This window comes from Scyliorhinus torazame, chromosome 5 (assembly GCF_047496885.1).
Source record: "Scyliorhinus torazame isolate Kashiwa2021f chromosome 5, sScyTor2.1, whole genome shotgun sequence".
Taxonomy (NCBI): Eukaryota; Metazoa; Chordata; class Chondrichthyes; order Carcharhiniformes; family Scyliorhinidae; genus Scyliorhinus; species Scyliorhinus torazame.
This window is the reverse complement of record NC_092711.1, coordinates 120,361,749-120,381,544: the sequence shown is the minus strand read 5'-3', so window position 1 is coordinate 120,381,544 and position 19,796 is coordinate 120,361,749. Positions and strand designations below refer to the sequence as shown.

Sequence of the window (19,796 nt, the reverse complement as noted above, 5' to 3'; positions counted from 1 at the left end):
TAATGTAGCCCTGTCCCCCTCCCCAAACCTCGGGTACTCCAGCCCATCTAGAAACTCTTGGGTCTCCCGGCCTCCCACAGGAGGCTCTGACCTGTACAACCTCTCATAGAATTCCTTGAAGACCTTGTTAATCTGATCTGGAGCAACCACCAACCTCCCTGCCCTGTCCCGCAGCTGGATAATTTCCCTTGCCGCAGTCACCCTATGGAGCTGACCCACCAACATACCTGTCTTCTCACCATGCTCGTAAACTGCGCCCCTTGCTCATCTCAATTGGCGTACCGCCTTCCTGGTTGAGCAAACAGATATTGAGTCAGCACACTCAGCCTCTGGTCACTAACACGGATAATGTCGGCAGTCATCATTTTCACCACATCCGAGAGAGCCCCAGAGAGCACGGGGTCGAGAGACCTCCTGAGGGTCAGGCCGCCATGTTGAAAATGTGGCTCCATTCCCGCTGAAAACACCTGTGCTGTTTATCAACGGATTCTTGATTTCTTTTTCAGCATAATCCTACCAAACCGAACCCTGAAGTCTTCCAGGGACACGATAACAAATATAAATTCAAGGATTAGGTAGATGAGTGCCAGGCAATCAGGATAGGTGTCATTATAGGTGAGTGGCACCAGAACCTGCGGAAAAGCAGCTCCAGCACCCATATCACAAACATTTTTAAAAAAATATATATTTATTAAAGTTTTTTAACACAATTTTTCTCCCTTACAAACAATAACCCCCCCCCCCGTAACCAAAAAAAAACGAGAAATCGCGCAGAGCAAGATATATACATGGCAAAATGATATATTTACACAGCTTTGTACACTGGCCCTCACCCGTACGTGCCAGTTTCACCAACCCTTCATGTTATCTCTTGCTCATCCACCCTCCCAGGCAGTCCCCCCTTTCCCCCCACCCCCCCCCCCCCCCACCCCCCCTCCCAGGACGTCCCCTCCACCCCCCCACCCCCCAAGGTTGCTGCTGCTGCTGACCGACCTTCCTCTAACGCTCCGCGAGATAGTCTAGGAACGGTTGCCACCGCCTGTGGAACCCCTGAGCAGACCCTCTCAAGGCGAACTTAATCCTCTCCAACTTTATGAACCCAGCCATATCATTTATCCAGGCCTCCAGGCTGGGGTGTTCGCCTCCTTCCGCATTAGCAAGATCCTTCGCCGGGCTACTAGGGACGCAAAGGCCAGAATGCCGGCCTCTTTCGCCTCCTGCACTCCCGGTTCGTCCACTACTCTGAATATTGCTAGCCCCCAGCTTGGCTTGACCCGGACTTTCACCACCTGAGATATTGCTCCCGCCACTCCTCTCGAGATCTCCTCCAGTGCCGGGCATGACCAAAACATATGGACATGGTTCGCCGGGCTCGCTGAGCACCTTCCACATCTGTCCTCTACCCCAAAGAACCTACTCAACCTCACCCCCGTCAAGTGCGCTCTGTGGACCACCTTAAATTGTATCAGGCTGAGCCTGGCACATGAGGAGGAGGAAATAACCCTACCTAGGGCATCAGCCCACAGACCTTCCTCGATCTCCTCCCCCAGCTCCTCCTCCCATTTACCCTTCAACTCTTCTACCAGTGCTTCCCCCTCTTCTTTCAACTCCTGGTGTATTTCCGACACCTTGCCCTCCCCGACCCATACACACGAGATCACCTTATCTTGAACTTCTTGTGCCGGGAGCAACGGGAATTCCCTCACCTGTCGCTTCATAAAAGCCTGCATATATCTAAAGGCATTTCCCGGGGGTAACTCGAACTTCTCCTCCAGTGCCCCTAGGCTCGCAAACGTCCCGTCGATGAACAGGTTCCCCCATTCTTCCAATCCCCGCCCGATGCCAGCTCTGGAAACCCCCGTCCATCTTCCCCGGGACAAACCGGTGGTTACCCCTGATCGGGGACCACACCGATGCTCCCATTGCACCCCGGTGCCGTCTCCACTGGCCCCAGATCCTTAGCGTTGCCGCCACCACCGGGCTCGTGGTATACTTTGTCGGCGAGAGCGGCAGTGGTGCCGTCACCAACGCCCCCAGGCTCGTTCCTTTACAGGACGCCATCTCCATCCTCTTCCATGCCGCCCCCTCTCCCTCCATAACCCGCTTGCGGATCATCACCACATTTGCTGCCCAGTAGTAGCTCCCCAGGTTTGGCAGCGCCAACCCTCCTCGGTCCCTACTGCGTTCCAGGAACCTTCTCCTTACTCTCGGGGTCTTATTCGCCCACACAAACCCCATAATACTCCTGCCTACTCTCTTAAAAAAGGCCTTAGTGATCACGATGGAAAGGCACTGAAACACAAACAGAAACCTCGGAAGGACCACCATTTTGACCGACTGCACTCTACCCGCCAGCGAGAGCGGTAACATGTCCCATCTTTTGAAATCCTCCTCCATTTGCTCCACCAACCTCGTCAGATTCAGTTTATGTAGGGTCCCCCAACTCCTGGCTATCTGGATCCCCAGATACCGAAAGCTCCCCTCCGCCCTCCTCAGCGGTAGGTCCCCTATCCCTCTTTCTTGGTCCCCCGCCTGTAATACAAAGAGCTCACTCTTCCCTACATTGAGCTTATCGCCCGAAAACTCCCCAAACTCCCTTGGAGTCTGCATGACCTCCACCATCCCCTCCATTGGATCCGCCACGTACAGCAACAGGTCATCCGCATATAGCGACACCCGATGCTCTTCTACCCCTCGGACCACCCCCCTCCATTTATTAGACTCCCTCAATGACATGGCCAATGGTTCGATCGCCAATGCGAACAACAGGGGGGACAGGGGGCACCCCTGCCTCGTCCCTCGGTACAGTCGAAGGTACTCCGACCTCCGCCGGTTCGTCACTACACTCGCCATCGGGGCTGTGTAAAGGAGCTTAACCCAATTGATAAACCCTACCCCGAACCCAAACCTACGCAGCACCTCCCAGAGGTACTCCCACTCTACTCGGTCAAAGGCCTTCTCCGCCTCCATAGCTGCCACTATCTCCGCCTCTCCCCCCTCCGATGGCATCATTATCACGTTTAAGAGCCGCCGCACATTGATGTTTAGTTGCCTGTCCTTTACAAATCCCGTCTGGTCCTCGTGGATTACCCCCGGGACACAGTCCTCGATCCTCGTGGCCAGCACTTTTGCATCCACATTGAGGAGCGAGATCGGCCTGTACGATCCACATTGCAGTGGGTCCTTGTCCCGCTTTAGGATCAAAGAAATTGTCGCTTCCGACTTTGTCGGGGGCAGGGTCCCCTCCTCTCTTGCCTCATTAAAGGTCCTCACCAGTAGCGGGGCCAACAGGTCTGCGTACTTCCTGTAGAACTCCACCGGGAATCCATCCGGTCCCGGGGCCTTCCCCGCCTGCATGCTCCCCAAACCCTTGCTCAGCTCCTCCAACCCAAATGGTGCCCCCAAACCAGCCACCTCTTGCTCCTCCACCCTCGGGAATCTCAGCTGATCTAGGAATCGTCTCATCCCCTCTTCCCCTGCTGGGGGCTGGGATCTGCACAGCTCTTCATAAAAGGCCTTGAATACCTCGTTTATTTTCATCGCACTCCGAACCGTGGCTCCCCTTCCATCTTTGACTCCCCCTATTTCCCTCGCTGCCATCCTCTTACGGAGCTGGTGTGCCAGCATCCGACTAGCCTTTTCCCCATACTCGTAGGTCGCCCCCTGCGCTTTCCTCCACTGTGCCTCCGCCTTCCCTGTGGTCAACAGGTCAAACTCCGTCTGGAGCCGTCGTCTTTCCCCAAGTAATCTTTCCTCCGGGGCCTCTGCGTATCTCCTGTCCACTATCAAAATCTCCCTCACTAACCACTCCCTTTCCATACCCTCTGTCTTCTCCCTATGAGCCCTAATGGAAATTAGCTCTCCCCTGATCACCGCCTTCAACGCCTCCCATACCACCCCCACCCGCACCTCCCCGTTGTCGTTGGCCTCCAAGTACCTTTCGATACACACCCTCACCTTCCCACACACCACCTCGTCCGCCAGCAGTCCCACATCCAGCCGCCACAACGGGCGTTGGTCCCTCTCCTCTCCCAGCTCCAGTTCCACCCAGTGTGGGGCATGGTCCGAAACGGCTATAGCTGAATACTCTGTCCCCTCCACCCTCGGGATGAGCGCCCTACCCAGAACAAAGAAATCTATCCGGGAGTAGGCTTTGTGCACATGGGAGAAGAAAGAAAATTCCCTGGCCTGCAGCCCTGCAAACCGCCATGGGTCCACTCCCCCCATCTGATCCATAAACCCCCTAAGTACCTTGGCCGCCACCGGCCTCTTTCCAGTCCTTGATTTGGAGCGGTCCAGTGCTGGATCCAACACTGTATTGAAGTCCCCTCCGATTATCAGGCCTCCTATCTCCAGGTCCGGAATGCGCCCCAACATGCGCTTCATGAATCCTGCATCATCCCAGTTCGGGGCGTTTACGTTTACCAACACCACCCACGTCCCTTGCAGCCTACCGCTCACCATTACATATCGCCCTCCATTGTCCGCCACAATAGTCTTGGCCTCAAATGACACCCGCTTTCCCACCAATATTGCCACCCCTCTATTCTTCGCGTCCAGTCCCGAGTGGAATACCAGTCCTACCCATCCCTTTCTTAACCTGACCTGGTCCGCCACCTTCAGACGTGTGTCCCATTCCCTTTCGGCCAGTGCAGCAGCAACCCTCTTCCCCCCCCCCCCCCCCCCACCCCCCCCCCCCCGCTAGACCCCTGCCCCTGTCTGGCTTTTTTGCTCCCCCCATGTCACTCCTGTAAGTCAGCTGACGCCTGCTGACCCCGGCTTCCTCCGCCGTCCCATTGACCTCCCCGCGCGGGAGTCTCCCAATCCATATGCATTCCTTCGTTCCCCTTCCCGCCATTCTTACCGCGTGCGGGAAAAAACCCCGTGCTTTCCAAAGCCCGCTCCGCCCCCTCTGGCGCAGCTCCTGTCGCGGCCTTGTCTCTCTCCCCCAGCCCATGTAACATTTCCTGCGCGTAATTGACCCCCTATATACAACAACCATCACACATCAAACCCCAAAACATCCTGGCGACCCTCACAAACCCTCAGTTAGAGTACAACTTTTCGGCTTGTACAAAGGTCCACGCCTCCTCAGGCGTTTCGAAGTAATAGTGTTGGCCCTTGTATTTGACCCACAGTCGCGCTGGCTGCAGCATTCCGAATTTCACTTCTTTCCGGTACAATGCCGCTTTGGCCCGGTTGAAACCCGCTCTCCGCTTTGCAACCTCCGTGCTCCAGTCCGGGTATATTCGGATCTCTGCATTGTCCCACTTACTGCTCTGCTCCTTCTTGGCCCATCTCAGGACCCACTCTCTGTCCGTGAACCGGTGGAACCACCTCACCACCATCGCCCTTGGTGGCTCATTTGCCTGGGGCTTCTTCGCCAGCACCCGATGTGCCCCGTCCAACTCCAGCAGCCTCGAAGGGGCCTTCGTGCCCATCATCGCCTCGAGCATCGTGCTCGCGTATGCCCCGGCATCAGCCCTCTCCACTCCCTCAGGGAGACCCAGGATTCGCAGATTCTTTCTCCTCGACCTGTTCTCCAGGTCTTCGAGTCTTCCCGCCCACCTCTTGTGTAGCGCCTCGTTTAGCTCCACTCTCACCGCCAGGCCCACGAGCGCGTCCTCGTTCTGACTGACTCTTTTCTGTACCTCCTGGATCTTAGCTTCGTGGGCCTTCTGCGTGATCCCAAGTCCTTCAATTGCCGAAAGCATAGGCGCCAACATCTCCTTGCGCATCTCCTCGCGCTGCTCCTCGAAGCAGCGCTTGATGAACTCCTGCAGCTCCCCTTTGTCCCTGGCCGCCGCCGTTTTGTTTTCCTTCCCTCGCTTCTCCCGTTGCTCCAGTGCCGCTCCTTTGGCCGTTACACTTCTGGTCCGTTTCATAGAAGTTGGCAGTGTTTGCTTCACCAGTCTGCCCCAAAACGTCTATGGAAACTCCTGAAAAAGGTCTGAGAGTCGGTTCCAGACGGGAGCTGCCGAATGCACGACCTACTCCTCCATGGCCGCCACCAGAAGCCTCGTCCCTGCTTCTTCAATGGCCTTGGTAGATCCTTTCACAGTTGTTCCCTCTGCTGCTAGAATTCACCTTTGATAGAGTCAAGTCAGATTGCAGCTTTAAGCTTGCCCTTCCCCTGCCTGCATGCTGGAAGAGGCCTCTGTCTATTGCTGCAGCTCAAGCCAAATCCTTCACTGTTTCTGCCGGGTCTGGCAGCCAAAAGACACAACATTCCTGGGGGACACCGTCAGGGGAATGCTGCAGTCTTCTTCCCACACCGGGAAATGTCAAACAAATGCCATGGGGGCCCTGTAAAAGAGCCCAAAAGTCCGTTCAAAGCGGGAGCTACCGAATATGCGGCCTAGCTCTGCATAGCCGCACCCGGAACCCCCCATATCACAAACCTGACAGCCCCCCCCCCAGACAGACTTCTGATTGAGGGTTATGGGGAACTGACAGGTAAATGGAGAGAAAGCTATGATGAGGGGGGATTTCTTTACTCGAGGATGTGGTGACGGTTTGGAATTCTCTACCCCCGAGGATTCTGGAGCTCAGTCGTCAAGTATTTTCAAGACACAGACTGGTAGGTTTCTAGATATTGTAGAAATGGGGGATAGTGTGGGGAAAACGGTGCTGAGGTAGATCGGCCAATGATCGCATTGAATGGTGCAGCAGGCTCGATGGGCCGAATGGCCGACTTCAGCTCATATTTGATGTGATCTCCTGGACAGGAAGCTGTGAGCTTGGATTTGTCAATCAGCCTGAATCAGCACCATCGGGAGAATGAGAAGGGTGAATACTGTAGTGTGGCGACCAGGGGATTTTCACAGGAACTTTATTGTAGTGTTGATGTAAGCGTTGATGTGAGAATAATAAAGATTATTATGATTAGATACAGCAAAGTGGGAATGGAGGGAGTGTGTGGGGTGGAGATTTACAGCTTTTGGGGAATAAGAGAGGAAAAAAATGTGACACAGAAACTAGAATTGTCTGTTCTGAGTTTCTATCCTGTACTGACCGTGATGAATTTTGTAAAATGTTTTTACAGGGTATTAGATGAGGAGGAATTACAGACAGAAATCTGAGAGGTTACGTCTCGATCTGACAGTCACTTCCATCCTTGGAACCTGAATATCATCGGCCTTGGAATCAAGAAGGAGAAATGTTTGCCCGAACTGTCTTCTAAAGATTTCAAATATCAGTGTGACTGGAAAAGCACCGAGACCCACACAACACACACCCGAGTGAGAGAGTTCCAGTGAACTGACTGGAAACATCAGTGTGACTGGAAAAGCACCGAGGCCTGAAAAACATCACCGCATTCGGAGCGGGAAGAGACCGTACCCCTGTTGTGTCTGTGGACCAGGCTTCAACTGATTGTCCAACCTGGAGAGACATGTGGGGACCCAAAACATGGAGAAACCGTGGAAATGTGGGGACTGTGGGAAGGGATACCGAGTCCCATCTCAGCTGGAGATTCATCGACGCAGTCACACGGGGGAGAGGCCGTTCACCTGCTCTCAGTGTGGGAAGGGATTCATTGAATCATCCACCCTGCGGACACACCAGCGGGTTCACACTGGGGAGAGGCCGTTCACCTGCTCTCAGTGTGGGAAAGGGTTCCGTGATTCATCCAACCTGTGGACACACCAGCGAGTTCACACTGGGGAGAGGCCATTCACCTGCTCTCAGTGTGGGAAGGGATTTACTCGGTTATCCAACCTGCAGAATCACCAGCGAGTTCACACTGGGGAAAGGCCGTTCACCTGCTCTCAGTGTGGGAAAGGATTTACTCAGTTATCCAACCTGCAGAGACACCAGCGAGTTCACACTGGGGAAAGGCCGTTCACCTGCTCTCAGTGTGGGAAAGGATTTACTCAGTTATTCAACCTGCAGACACACCAGCGAGTTCACACTGGGGAGAGGCCATTCACCTGCTCTCAGTGCGGGAAAGGATTTACTCAGTTATCCAACCTGCAGACACACCAGCGAGTTCACACTGGGGAGAGGCCGTCCACCTCTCAATGTAAGACGGGATTTCATGTTTCACCACACCTGCTGTGACGCCAACAATTTCACAATTGATTACAGGGGTTGGATTCTGCTGTTATTGTTTCTGCTCTTCGTCCAGGACTGCATTTTGTTCATCCTGACAGGTGGTCAGTGGGGATGTCGGAGGGTTTCTTTCTGCTGGACTGGCCGGTCTCACCACTTTGCCTCCAGTGGGCTGATGCTCTTTGAGCCTTGTTGCTAATACCTGGCTTCAAATTGCACAAGGATCACAGAGTGAAAGCGTGTTTGGAAGTTTGAAGATATTTAGTTTCCATTTATGTTTTGAACCCTCCCAAAGTCATGTTGCCATGGAGATGGGCCCTGGTGGTTACATGTTTCTTTTTGTTTAATTTATCTGGGTGTTCCTCACAGAAGAAAACTAGCAGGATGTGAGGGGCAAGTTGTCTGAGGTGGTCTGGGAACTGATTGGTACAGGGAACACCTAATATTTAAGGAATTATTACATATTTATCAGGGGTTGGTTAGCTCAGTTGGCTGGACGGCTGGTTTGTGATGCAGAGCAAGGCCAACAGTGAGGATTCAACTCCCATACTGGCTGAGTTTATTCATGAAGACCTCTCCTTCTCAACCAGGTCCCTCGCCTGAGGTGTGCTGACCCTCGAGTTAAATCACCTCCAGTCAGCTCTCTCTCTGTCAAAGGAGAGCAGGTCCTCTGGGATTTTTGCAACTTTTATTTCACACATATACAACAAATATAGATTCCTTTCAGGAATAAAAATCCAACTGGAAAAATAATGCAACTGTAGCGAACAAGAAAAGTTAAAGATTCCATGAGACCACTATAATTCAGCAAAGGAGGATCAAGAAACTGATGAGAGCAAACAGGCGAGAAACATAAAAACCGACTGGAAAAGCTTTGACAGGAATGTGAAAAGGAAAAGATTAGGAAAGACCAATGTGGGTCCATTCCAGGCAGAGACAGGAGAGTTTATAATGGGGAGTAAGGAAATGGCAGAGAAACTAAACAATGTGTGCCTGTCTTCACAGAGGAAGATACAGAAATTGTCCCCAAAACACCAGAGAACCAAGGGACTGGCAGAGATTAGTATTGGTGAAAAAGTCGTACTGGAGAAATTAATGGGATTGAAAGTGAATAAATCCCCAAAAGCTGATGATCTACATCCCAGAGTGTTGAACAAGGTGGCTGCAGAGATCTCTATTCCTCATTCTAAATTCTCCTGACTCTATCTGGAACGGACAAACCTTTGTCTGAGCCAAACGTTTCCTTTTTACGTAGCCACAGAAGCTTTAACAGTCCATTTTTATGTATTTTGCTAGTTCGCTTCTATTCTATTCTCTCGTTTTTTTCCTCAGTGTCTTGGTCGAAGAACTGAAGTAAATCCTCAGGAATGAATCACTTTGGACAGGTTCTGAAACAATTGAGTTTCAACTTCCAGGACAGAGTAACTATAATTGTGGAGTGTGATTCCAGGTTATGTAAAAGGGCAAATTTCTATTTTATAGTTTAATGTGTAGGTTTCGAGTTGAAGTAGCTTCTAGTTTATTTCTTTGTTGCATAAAAGTCATAACCTGAAGTCCCGTCATATGATCCTTTAATTTGTTGACTGGGAATTTGATTTTTTATTAAAAGTTGCTGACCTTTACAGAAATCCTAATACACAAGTCTTGTCTTCCTGTTTGACTGGCGGGGATCTTTCTGTCTCTATTGCTCGTGTCAACGACAGCCAGGTGATGGAGCTGAGGGGTGAATTTAGCTGAGAATATCGGGGCCTGTTCTCCAGCAGGGGAACTACCATGGGCGTCGCTAATAGAGACAGGAAGGTGCTGGAGGCCTGACTGAAATGAAAATCGCTTATTGTCACAGGTAGGCTTCAAATGAAGTTACTGTGAAAAGTCCCTAGTCACCATATTCCGTCGCCTGTTCGGGGAGGCTGGTACGGGAATTGAACCGCGCTGCTGGCCTGCCTGGGTCTGCTTTCAAAGCCAGCGATTTAGCCCCGTGCCAAACCAGCCCCTGAACCTACTTCGCCCTGGATCCCGCGAGATTTAACTTGTGCAACAACCTACCATGCGGTACCTTGACAAAGCCTGTGCTAAAGTCCATGTAGACGATGTCGACTGCACTGCCCTCATCTACCTTCCAAAAATTCAAATCAAATTCGTGAGATGTGATTTTCCACTCCAAGCCATGCTGACTGTCCCTAATCAGTCCTTGCCTCTAAATGTCTGTAGATCCTGTCTCTCAGAATACCTTCAAACAACTTATCCACCACAGACGTTAGGTTCACCGGTCTGTAGTTCCCAGGCTTTTCCCTCTGGCCTTTCTTAAACAAAGGCACAACATTTGCTACCCTCCAATCTTCAGGCACCTCACCTGTGGCTGTCGACAATTCAAATATCTCTGCTAGGGGACCCGCAATTTCCCCCCCTAGCCTCCCACAACGTCCTGGGATACATTTTATCAGGTCCCGGGGGTTTATCTACCTGGATGCGCTTTAAGCTTGATCTAACCCCATTCCCCCACTCCACTTTGTGGGTAATCTGCGATCCCAAAACCAAATTTTAAGTCCCAGCTCCCCATACCTTCCATACTGTCTCTACTAGCTTTGGCATCCAGGGATGGTTTTGCGAACCTGCCTCTGTATCTGCACCTGGGAGTGTTTGATGATAGAGTGTAACTGAAGCTATACTCTGTATCTAACCCTGTGTTGTACCTGTCCTGGGTGTGTTTGATGGGGACAGTGCAGAGGAGGATGTATGTTGTATCTAACCTTGTGCTATACCTATTGTGGGAGTGTTTGATGGGGACAGCATCGAGGGATATTTACTCTGTTTCTAACACTATTTTGTATCTGCCTTGGGAGTGTTTCATGGGGCAATGTAGAGGGAGCTGTGCTGTAACTGATTGGAGAATGTTTCAAGCTGGCACTTGGTACTCAGATTTTCCAGTCCAGACACCCTTCACTTTAAAAATAAAATTTCATTCTGAGATAAGAGAAACCATCACCGGTTCCCGCACTGCCCCCCCCCCCCCCCCCCCCCCCCCCCCCCACACACACACACACACACGCCACAGGCCCAGAGGGACAGTGAGAGTCCTGAACATTGTTGAACAGTCAGATTGATATTTCATATACATCTTTTACTGTTTCATAGACTCCCTATAGTGCAGAAGGAGGCCATTTGGCCCATCGAGTCTGCAGCGACCCTCCAATACGGCACGCCACTCAGGACCACTCCTCCACTCTATCCCCGTAACCCCACCTAACCTTTGGACACTCAGGGGAAATCTTTTAGAATGGCCAATCCACCTAACCTGCGTGTCTTTGGACTGTGGGAGGAAACCGGAATACCCGGAAAGAACCCACGCAGACACGGGGAGAAAGTGCAAACTCTACAGAGTCACCCAAGGCTGGAATCAAACCCCCTCCCTCTGATCTCCAGTCAGCCTCTGTTCAAATGAAAAGAGCCCCAGTTTCTCTAATCTCTCCTGGTAACTAAAGCCTCTCTTCCCTGGGATCATCTCAGTGAATCTCTTCTACACCCTCTCCATGGCCTTGACATCCTTCCTGGTGTAAGATCACCAAATCCTGATCTGATATTCCAACTGCAGCCTAACCAATGATTTGAACAGATTTACATGACCTCTGTCCTTTTGTACCCCACACCTAGAATTATAAAACCTTGGATCCCATGTGTTTTTTAAACACTTTATCAACTTGTCCTCCCACATTTAAAAGTTTGTGTATCTGAACTCCTTTTAGGGTTTTGGAGACATTAACATAACATGGCTGAAATACATTGACATCCAATGTCTGATATAATGCGTGTTATGGGAGAGAGAAGTTTAGTCTGAGTTAGAAACTCAAGCAGACGCTTTGTGCAGACAGGTCACCATGGAAACGCTGATAAGACATTCCTTCACTGCAGATAGGTCACCGTGGAAATGCTGATAAGACATTCCATCCCACAGAATCGACTCATTGGAAACTAATCGGATCGGGGAGAGGACAGAGTTTGTCTGTTATTAACCTCAACATAAACTTAAACCAGAGTGCACAATGGAACAGATTAAATTCTAATGTGTGATGTTTATAGCTACAGTAATGGAATTATCAGAAATAATAGAATTAACAGGCAGGGTAGTTTAGGGAAAATGAGGAAATTACTGAAGAAATGTAACTGCTGGGAACCAAGAATGTGTCCTTGTAAATCACAGATTAGAAAAATTCCTGCTGTCTTTTCCTCACTTCCTGCATGAACTGTGTTCCGTACTGGGCACCAAACCTCAGGAAAGATACATTGCACTGGGTAACAGTCCAGTACAGATTGACCATGAAGAAGTGAGGCTGGTGAACTGAGTGAATCCGTTCCCACACACGGGGAACATTAATGGTCACTCCTCAGTGTGAACAGGTCGATGAATCTCCAGGTCTGATTAAATCTATTCCACAGTCCCCAGATTTCCAAGGTTTCTTCCAGCGAGACTACATATCGTTCGAAAGGTCAGACCATCGGCTAAAACGTCATCCACATTCCGAACACGTGAACTGTTTCTCCCACATTGAACAGGGTCTTTGAACAAAGAACAATACAGCACAGGAACAGGCCCTTCGGCCCTCCAAGCCTGTACCGGTCATGATACCAACCTTTGCCAAAACCCTCAGCACATCCTTGTGCTGTATCCCTCTATATCCATCCTATCCATGTGTTTGTCAAGATGCCTTTTGAACGCTGTTAAGGTATCTGCTTCCACAACCTCACCGTGGCAATGCATTCCAGGCACTCACCACCCTCAGCGTAAAATAAACTGCCTCGCACATCTCCACTAACTTTGCCCCAGGGACCTTAAACCTATGACCCCTGGTGACTGACCCCTCCACCCTGGGAAAGAGCCCTCACATTTCCACACTTTCTCCATGGTGCCGGTGTCCTTGTGTCTCTCCAGGTTGGATGATCAGTTGAAGCCTTGTCCACACACAGAACAAGTGCACGGTGTCTCCCTGCTGTGAATGGTATGATTCTTTTTTTAGGCTGTATAACTGGTTAAAGTTATTTCCACAGTCTGTTCACTGGATCAGACAGATGGGTGACTGCTAGAAAGGGTAGGCAGGCGGTGCAGGAATCCCCTATGGCTGTCCCCCTCTCTAACAGGTATACCGTTTTGGATACTGTTGGGGAGGGATAGCCCAGTGGGGAAAACAACAACAGCAGCCTGAACAGTGGCTCTGCTGCTCAGCAGGGGAGGGCAAAGTGCAGGAGATCGATAGTTATAGGGGACTCTAGAGGAAGGGGCACAGACAGGCAGGAAAGAGACTCCAGGATGGTATGTTGCCTCCCTGGTGCCAGGGTCCAGGATGTCTCTGAGCGAACACAGGACATCCTGAAGGGGGAGGGTGAAAAGCCACTGGGATCTCCTCCGGGGCAGGTGTGACCTGTACAAGAAGGACGTGTTGCATCTAAACTGGAGGGGCACCAATATCCTGGTTCCGAGGTTTGCTAGAGTCACTCGGGAGGATTTAAACTAGTATGGCAGGGGGGTGGAAACCAGAGCGCTAGCGTAGAAGGTGTAATAATTGGAGAACAAAAATAAGAGAACTACATCACCCTGTCTGCTCAAACACAGTGGTTTGAAGTGTATTTGTTTCAACGCCAGAAGTAGAGCGGGGAGGCAGATGAAAGAGTGCCTGCCTATCCACTCTATCCATGACCCTCATAATCTTGTCGACCTCTTTCAGGTCACCCCTCAACCTCCGTCATTCTAATGAAAACAGTCCGAGTCTATTCAGCCTCTCCACATCGCTAACACCCTCCTGACTAGGCAACATCCTGGTAAACCTTCCTCTGCACCCTCTCCAAAGCCGCCGCATCCTTCTGGTACTGTGGCGACGAGAATTGTGGACAATATTCCAAGTGTTGCCTTAACAAAGTTCGATTCAACCGTAGCACGACTTGCCAGTTTTTATACTTGTTGCCCCGTCCAATGAAGGCAAGCATTCCATATGCTTTCTTGAGTACCTTGTCCATTTGTGCTGCCAACGTCAAAGATCTGTGCACATGCACACACAGATCGCTCTGACTTTCTATATTCCTAGGGGTTTTGCCATTTACGGTATATTTCCCCTCAATGTAATAATATTCCCCTTAACCAGAAATGCTACTCCCCCACCCCTTTTACATCCCCCTCTATCACTCCTGAAGCATCTATATCCTCCAACGTTCAGCTGCCAATCCTGCCCTTCCTTTAAACATGTTTCTGTGATAGCCACAACATCGTAATTCCAAGCACTAATAAGTACTCTAAGTTCATCTGCCTCCCCACTATACATCTGGCGTTGAAACAAATACACTTCAAACCACTGTGTTTCAGCAGACAGGGTGATGTAGTTCTCTTATTTTTGTTCTCCAATTCCCCTTCAGTTATTACACCTTCTACGCTACCGCTCTGGTTCCCACCCCCCTGACATACTAGTTTAAATCCTTCCGAGTGACTCTAGCAAACCTCGGAACCAGGATATTGGTGCCCCTCCAGTTAAGATGCAACACGTCCTTCTTGTACAGGTCACATCTGCCCCGGAGGAGATCCCAGTGGCTTTTCACCCTCCCCCTTCAGGATGTCCTGTGTTCGCTCAGAGACATCCTGGACCCTGACACCAGGGAGGCAACATACCATCCTGGAGTCTCTTTCCTGTCCAGATAAGCACCTGTCTGTGCCCCTTCCTATAGAGTCCCCTATAAATATCGCTCTCCTGCACTTTGCCCTCCCCTGCTGAGCAGCAGAGCCACTGTTCAGGCTGCTGTTGTTGTTTTCCCCACTGGGCTATCCCTCCCCAACAGTATCCAAAACGGTATACCTGTTAGAGAGGGGGACAGTCATAGGGGCTTCCTGCACTGCCTGCCTGCCTTTTCTAGCAGTCACCCATCTGTCTGATCCAGTGAACAGACCGTGCAAATAACTTTAACTAGTTATACAGCCTAAAAAAGAATCACACCATTCACAGCAGGGAGACACCATGCACGTGTTCTGTGTGTGGATAAGGCTTCAACTGATCATCCAACCTGGAGAGACACAAGGACACCGGCACCATGGAGAAAGTGTGGAAATGTGGGGACTGTGGGGAACGGTTCAGATGTTCAGCTCAGCTGGAAAATCATTGACGCAGTCACACTGGGGAGAAGCCAATCATCTGCTCTGTGTGTGGGAAGGGATTCAGTAGGTCAGCCAGCCTCATGTCACACCAGCAAATTCACACTGAGGAAAGCCCATTCAGCTGCACTCACTGTGAAAAGAGGTTCAGGCGTCATCTAACCTCAATGTACACCAACATGTTCATACTGGGGAAAGACCGTTCACTTGCTCCGTGTGTGGGAAGAGATTCATTCATTCATCCAGCCTTCTGATACACAAGCAAATACACACCGAGGAGAATCCACTTACTTGTCCTCAGTGTGGGGAGAATTTCAGACAGTCATCCATTCTCATTGCACACCAACATATTCACACTGGGGAAAGGCTGTTCATCTGCTCTGTATGTGGGAAGAGATACTCAGTCCGGCAACCTGCTGTTTGTTACACACATGTACTCACACAGGGGAGACACCATTCATCTGCTCTGTATGTGGGAAGAGATACTCAGTCCGGCAACCTGCTGTTTGTTACACACATGTACTCCCACAGGGGAGACACCATTCATCTGCTCTGTATGTGGGAAGAGATACTCTCAGTCACTTAACCTCTTGACACATCAACAGCTTCATCGGTGACTGACGAGACTGAACAAAGAGCAAAGAAAAGTACAGCACCGGAACAGGCCCTTCGGCCCTCCAAGCCCGTGCCGACCATGCTACCCGACTAAACTACAATCTCCTACACTTCCTGGGTCCGTATCCCTCTATTCATGTATTTGTCAAGATGCCCCTTAAATGTCACTATCGTCCCTGCTTCCACCACCTCCTCCGGTAGCGAGTTCCAGGCACCCACTACCCTCTGTGTAAAAAACTTGCATCGTACATCTACTCTATACCTTGCCCCTCGCACCTTAAACCTATGCCCCCTAGTAATTGACCCCTCTACCCTGGGAAAAAGCCTCTGACTATCCACTCTGTCTATGCCCCTCATAATTTTGTAGACCTCTATCAGGTCATCTCTCCGTCCAAGTCTCCAAACAATCTAAATCCTGCTGTATCCTCTGACAGTCCTCATCGCTATCCGGAATTCCACCAACCTTTGTGTCGCCTGCAAACTTACTAATCAGACCAGTTACATTTTCCTCCAAATCATTTATATATATACTACAAACAGCAAAGGTCCCAGCACTGATCCCTGCGGAACACCACTCGTCACCGCCCTCCAATTAAAAAAGCACCCTTCCATTGCTACTCTCTGCCTTCTATGCCAGTTCTGTATCCACCTTGCCAGCTCACCCCTGATCCCATGTGACTTCACCTTTTGTACCAGTCTACCATGAGGGAAGTCCATAGACGACATCCACTACCCTACCTGCATCAATCATCTTTGTGACCTCTTCGAAAAACTCTATCAAGTTAGTGAGACACGACCTTCCCTTCACAAAACCATGCTGCCTCTCACTAATATGTCCATTTGCTTCCAAATGGGAGTAGATCCTGTCTTGAAGAATTGTCTCCAGTAATTTCCTTACCACTGACATAAGGCTCACTGGCCTATAGTTCCCTGGATTATCATTGCTACCCTTCTTAAACAAAGGAACAGCGTTGGCTATTCTCCAGTCCTCCGGGTCATCACCTGAAGACAGTGAGGATCCAAACATTTCTGTCAAGGCCTCAGCAATTCCCTCTCTCGCCTCCTTCAGTATTCTACGGTAGATCCCATCCGGCCCTGGGGACTTATCTACCTTAATATTTTTCAAGATGCCCAACACCTCGTCTTTTTGGATCTCAATGTGACCCAGGCTGTCTACACACCCTTCTCCAGACTCAACATCCACCAATTCCTTCTCTTTGGTGAATACTGATGCAAAGTATTCATTTAGTACCTGGCCCATTTCCTCCGGCTCCACACATAGATTCCCTTGCCGATCCTTCAGTGGGCCAACCTTTTTCCTGGCCACCCTCTTGCTTTTTATGTACGTGTAAAAAGCCTTGGGATTTTCCTTAACCCTCTTGGCCAATGACTTTTCGTGACCCCTTCTAGCCCTCCTGAATTCTATCTTAAGTTCCTTCCTACTTTCCTTATATTCCACACAGGCTTTGTCTGTTCCCAGCCTTCTAGCCCTGACAAATGCCTCCTTTTTCTTTTTGACGAGGCCTACAATATTTTTCGTCATCCAAGGTTCCTGAAATTTGCCGTATTTATCCTTCTTCCTCACAGGAACATGCCGGTCCTGAATTCCTTTCAACTAACACTTGAAAGCCTCCCACATGTCAGATGTTGATTTTTCACAGGCTTTTCACAGTAACTTCATTTGAAGCCTACTTGTGACAATAAGTGATTTTCATTTTAATTTTAATTTCATTTTCAAATAAAACCGTAAAATATTTTACAGGCTAATCAATAGAAATTTAATCAATCAACATTGTTACTGATGAAGTTTGGAAGTCACTCAGTTGAATCATTTCTGACACAGCAGCAGCAACATTTGGTAAAGGTGGAACCCACAACAAAGACTGGTTTGAGACCCACTCAGCAGAGATGACATCTGTCGTTGAAGCAAAAAGCAAAGCCTACCCGATGCCTACATAAACCCAAGAGCTAGAACAGTGCATCACTTGGGACTTGAACATTGCCAAGACCATTGTGTAAAAGATGGAGATGCTGTGCAAATGAACACTGGAGCAGCCCACATCTAGGAATCTGAAACAAAAGATGGTTTCATGTTTCTTTTGGTTTCAGATTCCAGCATCCGAAGTAATTTGCTTTTATCAAGAACTGCCTTTGATTATGGATTATTTTTTAAAATGTATTTAATAACTGGGTGCTGCCTTCTCTGTCTCTGAATTTACTCCACTCCTGTTCACTCCCCACTTATGTAATAAGCATTGCCATTAGGATGGCACGGTAGCACAGTGGTTAGCACCGTTGCTTCACAGTGCCAGGGTCCCAGGTTTGATTCCCGCTTGGGTTACCGTCTGTGCAGAGTCTGCACATTCTCCCTGAAAGACTTGCTTGTTGAAAGACACCTTCATGACCTGCTCCTCCTCTGTTGTTAGGTTGTCGGCTGTACCTCATTTCGAGGATGACATCTACTCAGGGTCATGTGTTTTCTTGTGTGTCTTTCTGACATTGGAGAAGGTGTTTCTCGACCCGCAAATCTTTGGCAGAGATCTCTCTCTGCCTCTTCATTGAGGCATTGGAATTCAAAAGTAATAATAACAATATTTATTATTGTCACAAGTAGGCTTACATTATCACTGCAATGAAGTTACTGTGAATATCCCCTAGTCGCCAGACTCCGGCGCCTGTTCGGGTGAAATCAGAATGACCAATTCACCTAACAAGCAAGTCTTTCGGGGAGAATGTGCAGACTCTGCACAGACAGTAAACCAAGCGGGTATCGAACCTGGGACCCTGGTGCTGTGAAGCAACAGTGCTAACCACTGTCCTATCGTACCGTCATAGTGATGCAGTTTGATGGGCACGCTGTCATGATAGTGACTGATTGGCAGCAAACTCTTGCCAGTCATTACGGTCAATGTTTATTACATAAGTGGGGAGTGAACAGGCAGGAGTGGAGTACATTCAGAGACAGGCAAGGCAGCACCCAGTTATTAGCCTTGGCCAGAACATCAGCTTTTTCAGCATTGTTTCTCCAGAGTTATTAAAGCTTTTGATTGTCTCACAGGAAGGAAACAAGGTTCAGGTGCTGATGGAGACATCGTGCATCCTCAGCCATCAATCGTAATTATATATAAAATCGAGGATTTGAAATATGTGAAGGTACAATCGATCAGTTTGCAGATGGAAAATTGTTGGTGTGGAAACTAGTGAGGCAAAAGCCTTAAATTATGGGATGATACAGATGGGCTGGTTATATGGGCAGAATAGTGGCAGATTGAATTTAACCAGGAAAAGTGGTAGCTCTTTGTACAGAGTCAGTACAGACATGATGTGCGGGTGACTTCCATCAAAGAACAAAGAACAAAGAAATGTACAGCACAGGAACAGGCCCTTCGGCCCTCCAAGCCCGCGCCGACCATACTGCCCGACTAAACTACAATCTTCTACACTTCCTGGGTCCGTATCCTTCTATTCCCATCCTATTCATATATTTGTCAAGATGCCCCTTAAATGTCCCTATAGTCCCTGCTTCCACTACCTCCTCCGGTAGCGAGTTCCAGGCACCCACTACCCTCTGCGTAAAAAACTTGCCTCGTACATCTACTCTAAACCTTGCCCCTCTCACCTTAAACCTATGCCCCCTAGTAATTGACCCCTCTACCCTGGGGAAAAGCCTCTGACTATCCTGTTCTGGTAGTGTGGTGACCAGAATTGAACACTATACTCCAAGTGTGGCCTAACTAAGGTTCTATACAGCTGCAACATGACTTGCCAATTCTTATACTCAATGCCCCGGCCAATGAAGGCAAGCATGCCGTATGCCTTCTTGACTACCTTCTCCACCTGTGTTGCCCCTTTCAATGACCTGTGGACCTGTACTCCTAGATCTCTTTGACTTTCAATACTCTTGAGGGTTCTACCATTCACTGTATATTCCCTACCTGCATTAGCCCTTCCAAAATGCATTACCTCACATTTGTCCGGATTAAACTCCATCTGCCATCTCTCC

The 19,796-nt window shown here is 49.6% G+C and overlaps 2 protein-coding genes across 3 annotated transcripts in view; one reads left to right on the top strand and one right to left on the bottom strand.

Annotated features, from left to right (window-relative positions):
- LOC140417895 (uncharacterized) overlaps nucleotides 1-18,911 on the top strand; it is a 217,435-nt gene extending 198,524 nt beyond the window's left edge. Inside the window, exons 4-6 of the mRNA XM_072501325.1 lie at nucleotides 7,378-8,006; nucleotides 15,377-15,560; nucleotides 18,852-18,911. Coding sequence (XP_072357426.1) covers nucleotides 7,378-8,006; nucleotides 15,377-15,560; nucleotides 18,852-18,911 — 873 coding nt within the window. The remainder of the gene's footprint in view (nucleotides 1-7,377; nucleotides 8,007-15,376; nucleotides 15,561-18,851) is intronic.
- LOC140421745 (uncharacterized) overlaps nucleotides 1-19,796 on the bottom strand; it is a 354,082-nt gene that overhangs the window by 170,764 nt on the left and 163,522 nt on the right. The window lies entirely within an intron of this gene.